This window comes from Drosophila melanogaster, chromosome 3R, assembly GCF_000001215.4.
Source record: "Drosophila melanogaster chromosome 3R".
In the NCBI taxonomy this organism is placed as follows: Eukaryota; Metazoa; Arthropoda; class Insecta; order Diptera; family Drosophilidae; genus Drosophila; species Drosophila melanogaster.
In genome coordinates, this window is record NT_033777.3 from 20,756,729 (window position 1) to 20,773,222 (window position 16,494).

At 44.0% G+C, this 16,494-nt stretch overlaps 3 protein-coding genes across 9 annotated transcripts in view; 1 reads left to right on the plus strand and 2 right to left on the minus strand.

Moving 5' to 3' along the window:
• The window catches only part of Syp (Syncrip), a 53,998-nt gene continuing 37,504 nt past the window's right edge, over positions 1–16,494 (plus strand). For 6 of the 7 annotated variants that reach the window (NM_001275849.1, NM_169927.3, NM_001369986.1 and 3 more), the window contains exons 1-2: positions 1–521; positions 16,068–16,154. In NM_001275849.1, the coding sequence (NP_001262778.1) occupies positions 509–521; positions 16,068–16,154 (100 nt within the window). In that variant the 5' untranslated portion in view covers positions 1–508. The remainder of the gene's footprint in view (positions 522–16,067; positions 16,155–16,494) is intronic. The other variant, NM_001104379.2, reaches the window with a different exon arrangement.
• Positions 541–5,641, minus strand: CG31195 (uncharacterized protein). Its single transcript, NM_169923.3, has 7 exons — positions 4,506–5,641; positions 4,152–4,447; positions 3,911–4,091; positions 3,720–3,837; positions 2,647–3,176; positions 2,254–2,371; positions 541–2,162 (listed from the first exon to the last, which is right to left on the minus strand). Exons 1-7 carry the CDS (start codon positions 5,417–5,419, stop codon positions 1,896–1,898), a joined length of 2,424 nt encoding a protein of 807 aa, NP_732553.2. The 5' UTR covers positions 5,420–5,641; the 3' UTR covers positions 541–1,895.
• Positions 14,100–15,873, minus strand: Takl1 (Tak1-like 1). Its single transcript, NM_169924.3, has 4 exons — positions 15,799–15,873; positions 15,434–15,742; positions 15,059–15,380; positions 14,100–14,716 (listed from the first exon to the last, which is right to left on the minus strand). The coding sequence occupies exons 1-4, from the start codon at positions 15,838–15,840 to the stop codon at positions 14,208–14,210; spliced, it is 1,182 nt and encodes a 393-aa protein (NP_732554.1). The 5' UTR covers positions 15,841–15,873; the 3' UTR covers positions 14,100–14,207.

Consider the following 16,494-nt stretch of genomic DNA (forward strand, 5'->3'; position numbering starts at 1 on the left):
CAGGAAGGAACATTTCAGTATTACAACATCAACCATTCTGAAATTGTTAAAATTCTAAAAGGATAAAAAAAATCATAGTCCAAATTGGAAATTATTCTTGATATTTCGTGGATAGAAAGCCGATTGTGAGCCGTTGAATAGCGCGAACCTATTCAAGACGAGCCAAGCGATCGAGTTATCGCGAATATATATAAGATACTAATACTATTGGAGGAGAATTTACGCCGCTCGACGATTAGACGGGCGACGTGAATCGTTTTGGAGTTTTCAAGACCTTTTGTAATTTGTTTTGTTCTCTCTAAAGTATCACAAATTGTGATATCATTTAGCACTTTTATAATTTCTGGAAAATTCAAGCAACGGATTTTGATCTTTGACCTGTGCCCTTCGATTGTAATACATTCAAATTGTAAAGCGTGAAGAAAACCCACATATTGACAAGGATCAGTTCTTTTGGAAGCACCGAAAACTAACGTCTCAACTAACGTCAGAAACACTCGCATGCAAAATGAATAAGTTTGGTAAGTCAATGGGGTTTTTACTACAAAATCATATATTTGAACATTGTATATATGGATGGATTGCTTTAAAATTATAAGACACTTAAATTCTAGACATTAGACTACTCAAGCAGGTTGTAAAAGTTATTCGATTTTGTCTCAAGGCACTTATCACTAATTCAGATATGTAGATACATAATACAAAGTAGACTACTCATTGGACGGATGTTTTTGATATAGTCTGTTGTGTTACAAATATTCAGTTTAAGGCACAATTTACACATTCGATTTCTTCTCATTGCTTTGTACTGATCTACAAATAAATTGCGGAATGTTCAGGGGGGCAAGACTTCCAGAAACAAAACCAAAAGCGGACACGGCCAGCCACTCGAACGTGTTTTAGCAGACGCGGGCATTTTTCCAAATGGAAATGGAGGAGTTGCCCGAATGCTGAGACAGTTACTGCCCACCGCTGCTGCCCTGAAATGACTATGAAAAATGTGTGAAAAAGATTTTTTCTGCCCCTGTCCAGCTACCTATGGCTATAAAGTTTTAATGAAAAAAGCTGGAGATTTCTTTTTGCCCTGGTAGAAGACCAAGTGGCTGCTAAACTGGTTCCTGCAGCGCATAGAAAAAGTTCTCAGGGTACAGATAATAAAAATTCAAGCGCATATGATAATCAAGGCGCAAAAAACAAAAAGTGGAAAAAACGCCGCAGCGGCAGCAGCATCGACATACATATTTAATTCAGCAAAAAAAATCGCAGCCAACAGACCATCGACGATTTAATATAAGAAAAATACGACGGCAGGCGTTGGATTTTTTGTGGCATCCGTTGGTCGGAAAAAAGGTGTGTGTGCGGGCACAAACAACCCTCAGCTAGGACCTGGACGACCTCCCCGATGGGTGTAGGTACGCCTGGGCTTAACTGGGTTCCGATGTTAACAGGTTTGCGATCGCCGCACATACGCACACACAGCTGTGCGACTTCACGGACATTAGAGAGGAAGGATCTTCCGAAGAAGAAAAATACGAGCTACACGGCATTTCCGTAATCTGAGCGCAGTAGGCGCGGCTGTTTGCGCTTTTCTGACGATGCTGCTGCTTTTGCTTCGGCTGCTGCTGCTGCTGCTTGGTCTTCTGCCGCTTTTGATAGAAATGACAAATAACCAGATTCATTGTAATAGATTATGTCTACAACTTAATCGCCTTGCAGATAAATGATGACAATGTTCAAAGGGAGCAACGATGGAGAGCTGGGCTGGCTGGCAGCTCGTTTTGTTTTTGGGTGTCAATTTTGTGTCTGTGTTGCTTTGTAGTTATATCTTTTGTGGAGAGATTTGATGTGAGTTTTGTTTGGACGGAAGTTTGCGTTAGTTATTTGGCGTGCGGTGCTTAACTAAATCTATACAGCAGGGTGAGCGTGAGCCCGATCAGAGCGACCACAAGTCCCAAAGCGGATTGCAGACCCGAAGCTCCGGCCAGTCGGCACTTGAACATATCGTAGCGGGTCTCGACATCAGCCACAATATTTTGGTACTCGGCCTCGACGAGCTGTCCATCGTAGTAGGTAATCAGATCCTCGAAAGGATACTCGTATCCCTGCAGGCACTCGCACTTGTAGCCTCCGGTTTCATAGCCACGACCCATAATGGGAACGCACTAAAACAAATAAGAAGAAAGTTAGTTTTGGTCCAACAAAATGAATACCAGTTGAAAGAGATGCTTCCAAGTTTTAATGAATTTTACTTACGTAGGACGATTGCTCGTCACACTTGTGTGTGTTCTTAAAGGCGTTCGGTTCGTAGTACCAGTCCGGGCACTGGTTGATGTCCAGCTGCAGCATGTCCATGGAGACAGCTACCACACCCCTGCGCAGAGAAAACAAATTAGTGAGTTTAATTGCTTCTATTTGCATCACAATGCCAGAAGTCACAAGTCAGAAGTTAGGTCTTGTCAACACTCCAAAATTAGACAATCAAACCCAGCGCATTTGCATGTGAATGAAACTGGGATAGGAATTGAAAGTGGGACTGTTTCCGAAAAAGGGGTTTGAGCGGCCCGCGACGGCGGCACGCAACGGACCGGCCCAACAAGCCGCTCGATCTCAACCCAACCCCTATATCACATTATCCCCTCAACTTACTTGAATTCCAGCTTGACTTTCAGGCTGTCCCAGCCGAAGAAGGGCACCGCATAGGTCACCAGCCACTTCTTCACATATCCATCGCAGTCGAATTGTGGTTGAGTCCAGTAGCCGTGCTTGATGTTGGCCGCTCTGTACGAATTTGGGTAGTGCTCGTACTTCTGCTGGTATTCACCTGTTTCATTGTGGCGGATCTTGATCTTCATGTAGAAGGTCTCCAGGTCGTCGAAGTTGGTGTTCCAGCGCTGCTTCAGGAACTTGAAGTACTTCTTTTCCGTGTAGAGTTCGTGCGTCTTGTTGAGCCGCGCCAGGTCCTCCACCTTGAACTTTCTTGTGTTGAGCTCAGTTTTGTAGGCATAGGGTGCGAAATATGTGCGATTGGTAAACTTGTTGCGCTCCCAGAGCATTGTGGCCGACCAAACCTTGCTGTCGCCCAGGACAATGGCAAGGGTCTCGCCGATCATTTGATCCTCGGTCAGCGGCTTGTCGGCCACACGCTTGCCCGAGTACACTTCGTTGGGATCCGATACCTGTAAGGAGGATATTCGTGTTATAGTTTGCATACTCTGTTAGTTTGGGGAACATATTAGGTTTTGGGAAACGGAAGAGTTTCCCCCCACTCAGCTATTCAATGCTAACAACTTGTGCAAATATGGACAGAGAGAGTGAGCTGGAAGGCGACTCGCATCCCCAGGATTTCCCTATGTGTTCGTTGCTGCTGCGGCTGGCCTTTAATGAAGACGACGCCTTGTGGCGAACCCGTTTTTCGTGTCCTCGGCGCTCAAACTAATGAATTTAGCATTTGGTAATGGTTTGACACTGAATATTTAATTCACGCCGCGCGGCTGGCAACGCAGAATACCAAATAGTACGAGCAGCATCGGTAAGAACCGAGAAACTGGCAATGCAGGAAATTCGAGGAAGTTGAATTACGCGTGGAAAATTATAATTTACACTTGAGAAGTTTTCAAGAGCCGTCGTCGAAGGCTCTTAATAGGTGTCGGGTTATCAATTATTGCTCTTCATTTAGCGTGAAGGCGATGGGAATCCTTTGCTCTGAATCGTTTGCTTACCTGCAGAAAGGCGCTAATAAAGTTGGCCAGTCTCACGGCCATCTTGGCTTCGTTCTCGAACTGCTCCTTGGCGCCGAAGCTCACATCACCGCGAAGAATCAGATCCTGCGGATGGAAGCTGTCAAGGCGATAGCATAATTGATCAGTTTATTGAAGTGACCTTGGCTGGATAAGTTTTGTATGTGTCTTACTTTTTGCAAGTGCGATAGTTGACTCCATGAATATACTTCAACGCCTGATCAATATTTAAGTGCTCAGCATGAAGTGATCGCGAGCCGGTGGTGTAGTTGCGATATTCCGGATGCCGGTCCAGATACTTTTGGCGAATGTGGTAGGAGGCCTTATCCCACTGAATGGGAAGCTTTTGGATCCCTAAAAAAAAACATCAAGAGTCAAATCTCATACTTTTACATATTGCTACTTAAAACATACAGCCAATCTTAAGGCAGTCGTACTCGTTGTAGTACTGTTCTGCCGATGCGCGCTCCACAATCTCGCCCAGATAAGGTCGCCGCACTACGTTGGGCAGCCGAAAACCTGGCTTACAACGGCACTGGTAGCCACCGCGCCTAAAGCCCCAGCCTTGTAATGGTTCACACTCTGTCGTTTCTTTTTTACACCGCGCCGTATCCGCAAAGTGATTAGGTCCTTTGTTGCCTTCACCCAATGGACACTGGTTTATGTCGATACGCTCGAAGTCCATCTCAAGAACCGAAACGGCCGTGTATCTAAAAGCGATACAGTAGATAAAAGGAGGGTATTCAGGGGATATTCAAGGTATCTTACTTGGGATACTCAATGTGACGGAACTGCGTGTGTCGGGGGTAGATATCCGCAATTGGCACTACTGCGGCCACCAGCCACTTGTTGGACCTGCCACAATCGAAGTACGGCCTTGTAAATTTAATCGGACCAGGGTTTTCTTCAGAGCCAGGCGGTCCGTGGAAGGTATACGTCTCGTTTGTGTTGTTCGCATAGCGGATTTCCACCTGGTAGGTGATCTTCGTATCGTGCCGTCCCTCGACGTTGTCTGGTAGCCAGGCGCGGTACCACTCGTTTATTTTATACAGGTCGTGGGTGTAGTCCTTGGATATGGAGTCCGGGTGATGGGCGCCCAGATCCTGAACATCGAAAGTATTCCACGTCGATATCTTCTGCAGATGAATGGGATCGTTGAAGTCGTCCAGCCTGAAGGTTCTTGGCCCGAATCTGGGGAACGTCTTATTGAAGAAGCCGCGATACGACGACGAATACGAGCTGTTGGGGGAGAAGTACACGGCCGAGGCGTTGATATGTGGGTTGGCGGATACATCGGCTACGGTGGACAGAAAGTAGTACATCATGCCGGGATCGTAGGTGTCGTTGATGGCGGGTCGAATAAACCTCGACTGGAGGATGTAGCTCCAGAAGAAGCTTCTGCTAAGGGCCATATTCTGCAGATGCAGCAGGGCAGTTCGGTTGGGGAACACCGGATTCACGTTGATCTCCTTGATGTCCGGCTTGTGGGACACCGCGTCCATGGGCATGAAAAGGTCCGAATGGTGTTGGATGGGGCAGTTATCCGCGTTCACCTTGTCGAACTGCCTCTTTATCTCATCAAAGGCATCCCGGGCCTGCCACTCGTGTTGGGCGAACACGCCCACGGCGAGCACCAGCATAAAAAGCAAATAGCTGCGCCCCAAAATCGACGACGGGAACATTTTGCCCGACTCCTATCGCACACAATTGTTGCAGAAGAAACAAACAACACTATCAACTAACTAATTAACTAAACTGGCAGAAACTAAATATAAAATGAGATTCTGGGGCGCGCCAACGCAAAGCTGGGCTTAGTAATAGAAAATTGTGATGCTCAGCACTTGTTGGAACTACGCCCTCAAACAGAGATGGGCCACCTGTCCGATAGTATCGATATATTGTTTATATTGGTTGCTGGCTGATATCGAACATTAATACAAAAAATGAATGTTGCTATTTCAATGCTATTGCTTCTATATATCTGTATCCATTATTATTATTCTTATTAATATGCAATGCTATACATATATAATTTCTCCTGCAACCGTGGTTTGTTTGCTGGTTTTTTTTATGCGTAAAATTATAATCTAAGCTATGATTTGTGTGTATTACAAATCTTTTTCTTGCATTAATATTTGTTATACATCTTTTGTTAACTTCATTAAGAAATTTAAAGTTTAATACTCTATTTAGTTACCAGTGTTGCAAAACAAGCAATTTGCGTAGTTTATTTATCGATTAGTGCACTGCTTGTGTTATCGAACTGCCGCTTAAAATAGGTAGGTGCGGTTTCTGTATTTAAATGTTTAGATAATTACCCAAAATCCAAAATACAGCAGAGTGGACAGTTCCAACCGTCCAACCAAAAATGAAAATTGGCCAAAAGGGGGGCTGTAGGTGCAGAAATTAGTGTGGCGCTTAAATTGTCGTTTCGGTTAGTTTAATGACATTCTGGTGCGGTTGCAAGCCGTTGCACTTGGTTCATTAATTTAATATAACCCAAAACTGACAGGATTTTCACATATATCTGTTGATATGATCCCTATACATATAGATATTTAAGGGAGTCAGGGGTGTATACAGCCCTTTTCAAAGGGGTTTCCAAATTTTTGCTATGCTTTTAATATTTCTGCGTTTCAAAATAGTTGATTCTCTTTATATTCTATTCACTTGTTAAATTTGTTAAAAAATGTAAAATAAAAAAATTATTTAACACATTTTATATAAGTAATATTGTAATATCCAAAATTACAAAAAATATTTGAACACATTATTACACATTGAACACATTATTATTAAAAGCAAAAGAATACTTCTCATCTTCTTTAAAGACTATTGAAAACTGATGAACAGATGAAGAATTTTCTACTGAAAGCATAATACCTTCTGCAAGGCTATACAAATGGCATCATATAAAATTGGCACCCCTTTACATTCTTCCTACGTCCCTGCCCGTTGACCCTCTTAGACGACACGATGCCCTGAATTATTGAACCCTGCTGTGTGATAGGGATTGAATTAATCCAGATTCGGGTCAGCACCCAGAGTAGTAGCTATTTTGGCAACTTTGCGGCTGCGGTCACAGCTCGAAGCCTTCGTCCCTGGAGCCCGGAGCACAGGCCATTTCCTGGCGCTATCGTTCAGCGTCAATCTGTTGTGGTCGTCCTGCTATCCAGACCGCTCCTCCTCCATGCTGTTTCGTCCACTTCTCTGCTTCTCTGGCTCTTCTGTCGCCACCTGCGCTAAATGACACGAATTAGTGGACTCGTCCAGGGTGACCCCTTCCTTGACCCTCCTCTGCGCTCGCATTGCACCACTTTCATTACATTGCTGCATCCTCGTCCTCCTGGCCATTTCGCCTAGGTTATTTATTACACCTGTCGTTTGTTGTTTTGCTTGTGCTGTTCGTTTTTCCCTCGGCCAGTTGCTTTTTTGCCAGTTGGATTGCAGGGGGAGCCTCCTCCTGGCCGACAAAACTAAAATTCGGCACAAACATAATTTCCAGTTTGTCGACTGACATTTCCATGCGTGTGTGTAGGTGTATCTGTGAGCCAGTGCATCGGTATGCGAACCTGCAGGGCGCTGTGGCATAATGCAGATAAATCTACGCGCCTCCTGCACTTCTTTATTTCCCACGTGGGAATCGCAACCAATGCACAACAACAAACATGAATACTATCTGCAAGATACATTTTACATACAATATACAATTCTGTGAATAAATGTGAAAAATTAATTAATAACATTAATAAAACATTAAATTGAGTGTGTACTTTATGATTGAAACGCAAAAGAAGTAACTTGTCTTACTTTAGAATAAAAACGACCTTTGCAAATTTATTCATTTGTACCTCTGAAATAACTTTTAAAAATCAAAGTGTATATTTGGTATAATTTCTTTCAGTGTGCTGTTATTTTGTTCTGGCCTCGTTTTCGCCGGTCTTCTGTGTTTTGTTTTAGTTGGCCCATTCGCTTTTTGTTTTCGTTAGCACCGCACCGGCTACTGTAATTGATTGTTGTGTAAATTTCGTTGTTGTTGCCGCAGTTGTCCTAAATGGCAATTGCTTTGAGCCAACTGACGGGGAAGGAGTTTTCCGAGGGGCAGGGACGGGGGTGCAGCTCTATAAAATGATGTTGCATGGAGAGGAGCCAGGAGATTTGGCAACGTTGCATGGCAGATAACGTTTTAATTCGGCCATGTGCCAGGGCATTAAAAGTTTGCCAACTGGGGGATTGAACAAGTCGGGAAATTTGAAAGTTTGGCACAAACTGATGAAAACTAACGAAAGCCTTTGGTCCGTGTAATAGTAAATATATATACATATATATACAAACAAGATCGTACTCTACAAATTATAATCCTAAATTAATGTATGATAATAAAAAAAATACTTCAACTATAAATTGGTGTTAAAATAATCTGGGATAACTACATATAAAATATGTACATATTTTTTCATGTCGCGCTGCTGCCGCTCATTTTCAGCGTTTTTTGAACTCGCACATCCTAAATATAAGATTGTGTTGCAGAAGACATTTAATAATAGCCGCACTGACTAATTTGCGATAATATTTATCAGGAGCAGTGCCCAAGATGGTTTTCATTCCTCGCACAAATTGCCTTCTAAATCGAGGCGAGGGTTCAAAAAACCAGCCGAGAACAAAAAGCGCAGCGCAGCGCAGATAAACAAGATGGAAAAATAAATATAAAAACCATCTTAGAATGCCAGACAACGGACAACAATTTAAGCAAAATCAAACAGAAATTCTTTTTTTGGGGCGTAAATATAATAAAACAAAAGCGTGCATGAACAATGCCCGACAAATGGACATACATAGATTTGGATTGGGACATGGACTTGCAAATATGCAAAGCGATTTTCCAGTCCATCCCCAGTCCTCTGCCCCACTCTACTCCGATGCGATCCAATCTGATCCCCGATCCCGGTCAGCAAAATAAGCCAAATCAAGTGGAGAGTGGGGTCCAAATGTGGATGCCTGCCTGTACGTTAGCAATCAGCAGCAAAAAGCAAAAAAAAAGCAGAAAAATCAGCCAAAAAAAAACCAAACAAAAACAGCAACAAAGCAAGGCAAGCGGCAGCAACACCGCATACAAAATACAAAAGCGGCCTAACACACAGAGCAAAAATGTGTTTTTTGTCAAGGGTGAATGACCCAGAATCAAAATCCACAAAGTCGTCGACGTCGTCGTCGTCGTCGCTGCCTGGCTGGCTGCTCCTGCCCCTCGATTCCGCCTCGAATCACCACTCTCCTCTTCGCGCGCCCGCAATCCTCGCGTGAATCTGAATCCGAGTCCTCATGCAGCCAAATCGGTGGAGTCTTCGTGCGTTTGGCTCGTTTCAGTTTTCGTCATCCTCGAAACACGCCGCACCTCTCGCTTTATGCATCATTTTGTTTTGTATTCGCACTGGTCGCTGCATGGCCTCCACCCCCCCTGCATCCAACTCTACGCCCCTGGCTGTTATGATTGCCGTTGCCAGACGATAACCCAAACCAAACCAAACCGAAAATGAATAATACAAAAACAAAAAATATATAGCTAAAAGCAATGAATTTGAACATTTTTGCAGCATTGCACACGCGACTCTCGCGCGTTCCCTCAGCCAGACAGTCTGAGAGATACAAATGCGGCCCACTCGCAGATACAGATACGGATACAAATACAGATACATTTGCAGATACAAAGTGTAAAGAACTGCGCTCTCTGCATTTTCTAAGGCCCCCAAGTGTTATCGGGCACACCAAGAAGCGATAATTGCCGGCGTGTTTGCGAAGATAATCGTTAGGTACTCATGGAACCGAGTTCCCAATATTTTCGATATCCTTACCAACATGATCTCACTTTTTATGGGTCCTGGCTAAGTTTTTTGTGATAGTATCAAAATAAATGTAGAAAAGTGGCTTGCTGTATAAAAGAAATTATAAAAAGGCAAAAAAATACACCTATTATGACCTTTTTAGTTAGATACTCTTTCTTCAAGTGTACGACCCCGAACAAAGCGGCAATTAAAGTTGACCCAAGACGTTGTCGACAAGAACCAAAAGCCCGCTTGTTCGTCTCGTCCTGTCACCTAATTTCCGTTTTAGAAAACATGTCCTCAGCCCCGGCCAAGAGGCACTTGAGGGAGCTCTTTCCCTACCCCTTTCCCTATACCCTTCCTCCCGAATGCCAATCAAGTCTGGCTGTCCTGCGAGCACTACAACTAGTTCTGCCAGCCGTCCTCGTCTTTAGAGGACGACGACAGCAAAGGCAGTAACAGCGGCAGCAAATAATTTTGTAATTCAATTGTTGTCCTTCTGCGCATATGGCGTGTGTGCCGACCGAGTCCTGCGGCAGGTTCCTTCGACTAGCTGCGAGGCAAGTGGCCTAGCCAGACCAAAACCAGACCAGACCAGACCAGACGGCTGTTGGTTCTTTGACTTGTCCTGCTCCCGTTTCGAAGACCTACGACAATAGCAAAAGTTGCCAAGCACAACCGGAAAAGGAATGGCCGACAAGCAACGTCGACCTCGGTCCGTTCCTTCAGTTGCTGTTGAAGACTCAGCAAATTGCAGGTCCTGGTGTCCTGGCTCTATCCTGTTCTATCCAGTCTGCTTCCTGTGCCACAGTTGGCAAACAGTTTTCACGTTACCTGCCGCAGAGGACTAAGTGGCAACATTTTTCTAGCCTTACATGGCTACAAAAATAATACCTACTTTTATATTAGACTCTAGGACCAAATTATTAATTTAATTCTCAAAAAAAAAATTCAATCGCACAAAATCGCAAAAAAATCCGACTGATTGCATATCCTCTCAGGATTCTGTTACCTGCATGTACCGGGTATCTAATCTAATATAGTAGTTTAGTAGGTAGTATGTTCCCTGACTTTTTCCAGTGCACCTTCCATTATTTCGATCAAAACTTTTGCACAAACTTGTGTCGCTTGTGCTATTTTGAAGTGTTCGGATCTGAAAGACGAGACTTTTAATTAGGGATTCGTACAAACTACTTGAAAAGCAGCGATGATCATTATCCAACTTGGGGTGTCGGTTGCAGATGCACTGCTTGCCCAGCTGAAAGCATTTTCACATCGGCATTCGTGTCTGAGATGGCCGAAAGGAGCTTTTCCCATGGCTACTCATCGCTTATCCGCCCTGTTTAATTTATGCGTATTAATTTCATCTCCGGCCTATCCGGCTTCCTGTCCGAGCGATGGCACAATGCAAATTGCTTCGCTCCTTTCTGAGCCTTGTTATGCGTTTCGAGTCGGCCATCGTTCGATGTCCTCTGTCCGTTGTCCTGCGGACCGGTCATTGCATCCCACCAGGCATCGTATTGACCGCCACAAAAGATACGGCGTGGATACAGAAAAACAAAAAAAAAAAAAATAATAAAGGATTCCCCCCTCGCTCTCGTTCCTTCGCGAGGACAATAGGATTGCAGAATGCATCGCAGGAACCGCACAATCCCTGCGCCATTATTCGCATTATAATGCCATTCCGATATGTATGTAAATAAACAACGAAAAATATTATAAAATAAAGAAAGTGGAAGCCTCGGCCATGGCAATCGCTTGTGTTCTAATTGCCGGCAAGGACCTGCCTGCCTGGATCCGACTGCCTGGCATCCTGCTAGGCTGGACATGCAATTGCATTGCAGTCGCTGCTACTGCTTCTGCTCCTGCCTTTGCTGCTGGCATTGTTCCAGGCCCGCTTAAGGGTTGAGTTTCAAGTTCTGCACTCGTCGGGGTTATCGCACGATTACAAAAGATTTCGTTCTCTATGGTCAGCTTCAGATCCTGAATCGGATTTAGATTCAGATTGAGGCACCGATTCACGAGTACAGCAATGCGAAAAGTACAGCAAGGCGAAACTTGCAGCGGAAGTCGAGCGCTCATTTTAGCATCATCTTCCTCTTCATCAGCTGCTCCAGGATCTGGATGGCAGGGGCGGTCGGATTGAGATTTATCTAGGAGATACTTTATGCAGCAGCTGCTGCGAAGATTGGGGGACATTAATCACTGGCCTCGCTCAAAGTTTGACCTCAGCGTTCTGCGTGTGAAATAGAAGTCGTTCATCTGCCATATCCTGCCGCATTTCTCGGACCATTCCCTTTTGCCCTTTTCTGGTTGCCGTGCACAAGGAGAAAAAAATACAGTCGACTAAAGGTGTAGTTCACCAGAAGGTGGTCGGCATCCTGGTTCTTTTAGTGACATTGGACATTGGACTATACTTTGCCATCAGCTTAAAAGCGACTAGCATCCTTTCTCGGTTTTAGTAAAATATAATCTAAACACATTGGGAATGTGGCCAAACTGACTTAGTTACTGTCATTTGGTGACCCCGATTTTCGCGCTTTTACAGTAAACACAGTTATCAGTTATCCATGCTGATAATTGTTTGCTTGACACTGAGATTGAATAAATACTACTATTCATTGAACTCACATTTTTGTTTTTCTTCCGTGTGCGTGTGCTTGACCTTCTAGGCTGTCGTTGACCCCGGTGCGATGTGAGCTCAACTGCATCGCATCCTTGCGGGAAGGGATGCGGGGAGCGGAACGGGCAGCAGCGGTCTCATTATACATAATGTACAGCCAAGTCCTGCGGCACTTATCCATAGGAACAGCAGCTTGTGCCGCCAGTCGCACTTCCATCCCGCCTTTGTTTTAGCTCGCAAATTTCCACAACACGTGCACTTGAAACATAGAATGCACTCGACCCAACACACAGCACACTACACACTACACACTACATACTACACACGGCACACTCGCATGCACTCGAAAATACTCACTCGGCCGTACTGACCTATTCCTCTAAAAACGTTGGTTGGCCCGTTTGCTTCCAAATGCCTCAAGTAGAGGGGCCCAGAGCAGAACATAACATAACATAGCGATTCTCGAGACCAAGCCATGCGTAAACGTTTAAAGTTCCCATTGTTTTTGACCAGGGATTATTTGTGGGCGGGATGCAGGGGGCGGATACGGAACTTTAATGGCAAGGATAATGAATAGGTTGTCTAGGAACTCGCTCTCCGATACGCATGTGTACCTTTAGTTGGCCCTTTGAAGATGCGTTTGACTAAGTGCGGCCAAGAGATACCAAGCGGAAATGAAGGAATCTGGAATATTTTCGACATGAAATATTCGAGTTTTGTTAGGTCTAAACAATTTATACTTGGTGTAAGGCAGATATTTTTTCATTGACTAGACCATCAACAGATTTATTTGCTTGCCTTAGAGCGTTTCGTCACTACGTTTGCTGCCACATTAATATTAATATTTTCTTAGCTGTCTATCCTCATCTACTTTAGAACGTTTTTTTTTTTTTCAACGATATCAGAAAGATACAGAAATATACAAGTAGATAATTGGCCCATTAATTAATTTCTTATCTGACCTAAAAATATATCTTACTGCTCTGCAAAAGTGCAGCAACTGCAGATTGCAGCTCTGTGGAAAGTGAACCCCAGTGCAGTTTATGCAAATATGATCTCTCGATCGAGATTAGTGACACTTGATTGCATTGCGTTATGGCCACAACCTGTGCAATCTCTTACAAAATGTTTTAACACCTCGTTGAGCTTACAGGGGCTTGCGTTTGCGAATGCTTGGGGATCCTGGACCTGAAAATCGATATTTGGACAGAAGGTTAAAGATGGAGCAAAAAAAAAAAAATAATAATAAAACAAAACAAAAACTGGCTGCCAACACCTTGAAGCAGACGAACGACGTTTGTGGACGGGGTATTGAATGTAATTAAAAGGAGTTGGATTACACGCGTTGGTGGTTGAGGGCGGAGCTTAGGGGGGGCTGGAGGACTCCTTACAAACGGAGCTGCTTGCATGCATGCAGAAACCAAACGACAAACCAGGAAAAAATGGGGAATGCCAAGAGTGGAGGCTTCTCCTTTTCACTTAACACACAAGTAAAGCTCAAGCTCTGGCTCCCGCTCCGCTCCCGCTTCACTGGATCCCTTCTGACTGAGCGACTCTTCAAAATGCACTTTAAATGGCAGTTTCCGGTCACACACACACACACACACACACACACACGAAAACATGTGTGCGTGCTCCTATAGAGAGAAACAATGCAAAAACGCCAAGGAGTCGCGCTGTGCCAGGAGCAGCAATGCACCGCTTGGTACATACTGTACTCCACCCCTCGACGTCGCTGTCATGTCCGCCGTCATCGTCCTTTAGCCGTCATCCTTGCCGTTGTTGTTCACATCCCTCACATCTACCTTTGCAATCCTCTCCTCTGCATTCAGAATTCCTTATCCTTCGTGCTTAATGCAGTCTAAGCTTTTCATAGGCCTACCCCTTGCAGTTTTGCATTTGCATCGGCATCGGCATCGTCCTTTGTGAAAGGGTTGCTGCTGCTGCCGAGAGGACTCTCTGCATGCAGTCGGCTTTATTAATCATTCCTCGCACATTAGCATAACGAATTAATAATCATATTTCTGGTTAGAAGCGCAGTTTCTTTCCTATTTTCTTGACCGCCCGTACAGTTTCACGACCCACATCCTGACCCGCTCTCCGCGTTTCCCGCTCTCCATTGTGGGCAGCCCTCGAGGTTTCACGCTCCGTGTCCTTCTCAGCCCGCCGAACTTCCCGATCTCCATCCGCCGCCGCCTTGGCCATTTCTCTGACAACGGTCTTTCCCAATCTTTCGGCTTCCCGTTTCACTATCGGAAAAGTCATGCGGATCGATGGCAACTGATGTCGCCAGAAATCAACACGCATTATCCTGCTGCCGGACGAATCCACATGGTAGGTCACCACAGCCACGGTATCCTCATCCAAAGGCTTGATAAAGTCCTCGTCAGTGCCGGATTCATACTGTTCGCCAAGGAACTTTTCGATCTCCTTCATAGAGGGGCGCTTTTCGGGATTTATATCCATGCAACATTCCATTAATTGCTTGATACCCTCTGGGCAATCGGATCTTACTGCTTCCATTGGAAGTTTTTCGCCTAAAATATTCATATGTATATGTATTCATGTATATGTATATATATATATATTTAAAAGAAATTAAACAGAAATTTATTTAAATAAAATTAGTAATTTGATATTTCTATATTTGAAGAAATATCATTCCTATTCTAAAATCGAATATTTTTTGACACATTTTTATAATGAACGTCGCAAACAAACTTGCACGACATAGGAATCTGCATATCACCTTTCAGCTCTTGGGTACCGAGATCTCAAGTTCATCGGGACGGAGTATACTTACAATATAATAATTCTTTATAATAATTAACGTAAATTTAAGGAATTATGATTTAAAATAAGTATATAATAATAATTACCTGAACTGATAGCTTTCATAATGGCGTACTGGCTGTTGGGGTTTTCCAAGTGACTATATGGCAATTGACGTGTCATCAGCTCCCAGAGCATTATTCCAAAGCTGTACACATCACACTTAGCCGTATACTTTAAGTGCTTAATGGCCTCGGGAGCCATATACCTCAATGTTCCTTGCATATCGGTCTTATTATTGGACATATCCGTCGCCAGGCCAAAGTCACAAATCTTTAAGTCTTCATGCTGATTATATAAAAGCATGTTTTGCGGCTTAATATCGCGGTGAACAATCGGTCGATCCAACGAATGCAAGTATGCTAAGGCCTAAAACACCGAAAATGTATCTGATTGTGGGGAAAGGCGATCTTGCACTTTACCTTGGCGCATTGGAGTGCCCAGCGAACCGCTTGCTCCACGGTGTACTCCCACTTGTCATCGCCATAGAGGTAGTTGTGGAGGGACCCCTCCTCCAGGTACTCCATCAACAAGTAGTCCTTCTTTCCATTGCTGGCCCTCCCGATCACCCTGATAACGTTTTCGTGGTCGATCTCCGACAAATGTGTGATTTCCCTCTCTGCATTCTTTTTGATTGTTTCCTCAAGGAAATCAAATATCTTTACTGCAATCTCCTGATTTTGAAAGGTGGCTTTGCGCACCGCTCCACCAGATCCAGCTCCGAGAAATTTCTAAGCATAAAAGGGGGTCTCATTGAATCCTTAACAATATTTCAAGTAAAACCTACCTCACTGAGCTTCACCTCCGCAAAATCCACTTGCTTGACCATCTCTAGCAAAATACGTGCGATCGCTTTGAAGTGCAATTTGTGAACTGAATTGCAATGAAAGTTGTGATTAAGTGCTAGTTAAGTGAGATAAAACCACCTTATCGGTACGCGATAAGAAATAATTCCGTCATTCACCCAATTCCAACTTATCAAAAATGCTTAATATTATTCTTTGTGACTTCCCCGCAAATCAAATTAATTTTTATTTTGACTTACTTTTATTGCAGTTTCCCACAACCTTGGTCGCGATCCATATCGGACCTTCAGCCCAGAAATGTACCCGTTATCAAGCCCATTGGGACCGCATGGAACTGGTGAGTAACAGTGTTGAAGTGAAGTTTATTGTAGCTATCTATTTATGAGAGGTGTATGCGAGGTGTGATCTTTTTCTGATTTCATATTTGTACAAGTAGATGGTGCCTTCACTGATTTGAGGGACACTTTAATTTTCTTTTATGGGTGAGCTTAGAACCTTCTCATGATGCCTATATTGGCAGACCTGCCCATCTGGATCTCGCATTATACGAATGTCTACGGTTATATAAAGCCTCTGACAGCAGTTGCTCTCCATTAGTTTGTGCCCCCGGCATCCGAGTTCCTTGCACTCCTTTCGTTTTCAGCCATCCCATACCCACACATTTGTTATTGTAGGTC

Coding starts and splice junctions, on each gene's coding strand:
- Takl1 (NM_169924.3), bottom strand. CDS start 15,840: ATGGTCAAGCAAGTGGATTTTGCGGAGGTGAAGCTCAGTGAG. Junction 15,743..15,798: donor CGGAGGTGAAGCTCAGTGAG/GTAGGTTTTACT, acceptor TTTTATGCTTAG/AAATTTCTCGGAGCTGGATC. Junction 14,717..15,058: donor TATGAAAGCTATCAGTTCAG/GTAATTATTATT, acceptor TGAATATTTTAG/GCGAAAAACTTCCAATGGAA.
- CG31195 (NM_169923.3), bottom strand. CDS start 5,419: ATGTTCCCGTCGTCGATTTTGGGGCGCAGCTATTTGCTTTTTATGCTG. Junction 3,177..3,719: donor TTATTAGCGCCTTTCTGCAG/GTAAGCAAACGA, acceptor TCCTCCTTACAG/GTATCGGATCCCAACGAAGT. Junction 2,372..2,646: donor AAAGTCAAGCTGGAATTCAA/GTAAGTTGAGGG, acceptor TTCTCTGCGCAG/GGGTGTGGTAGCTGTCTCCA.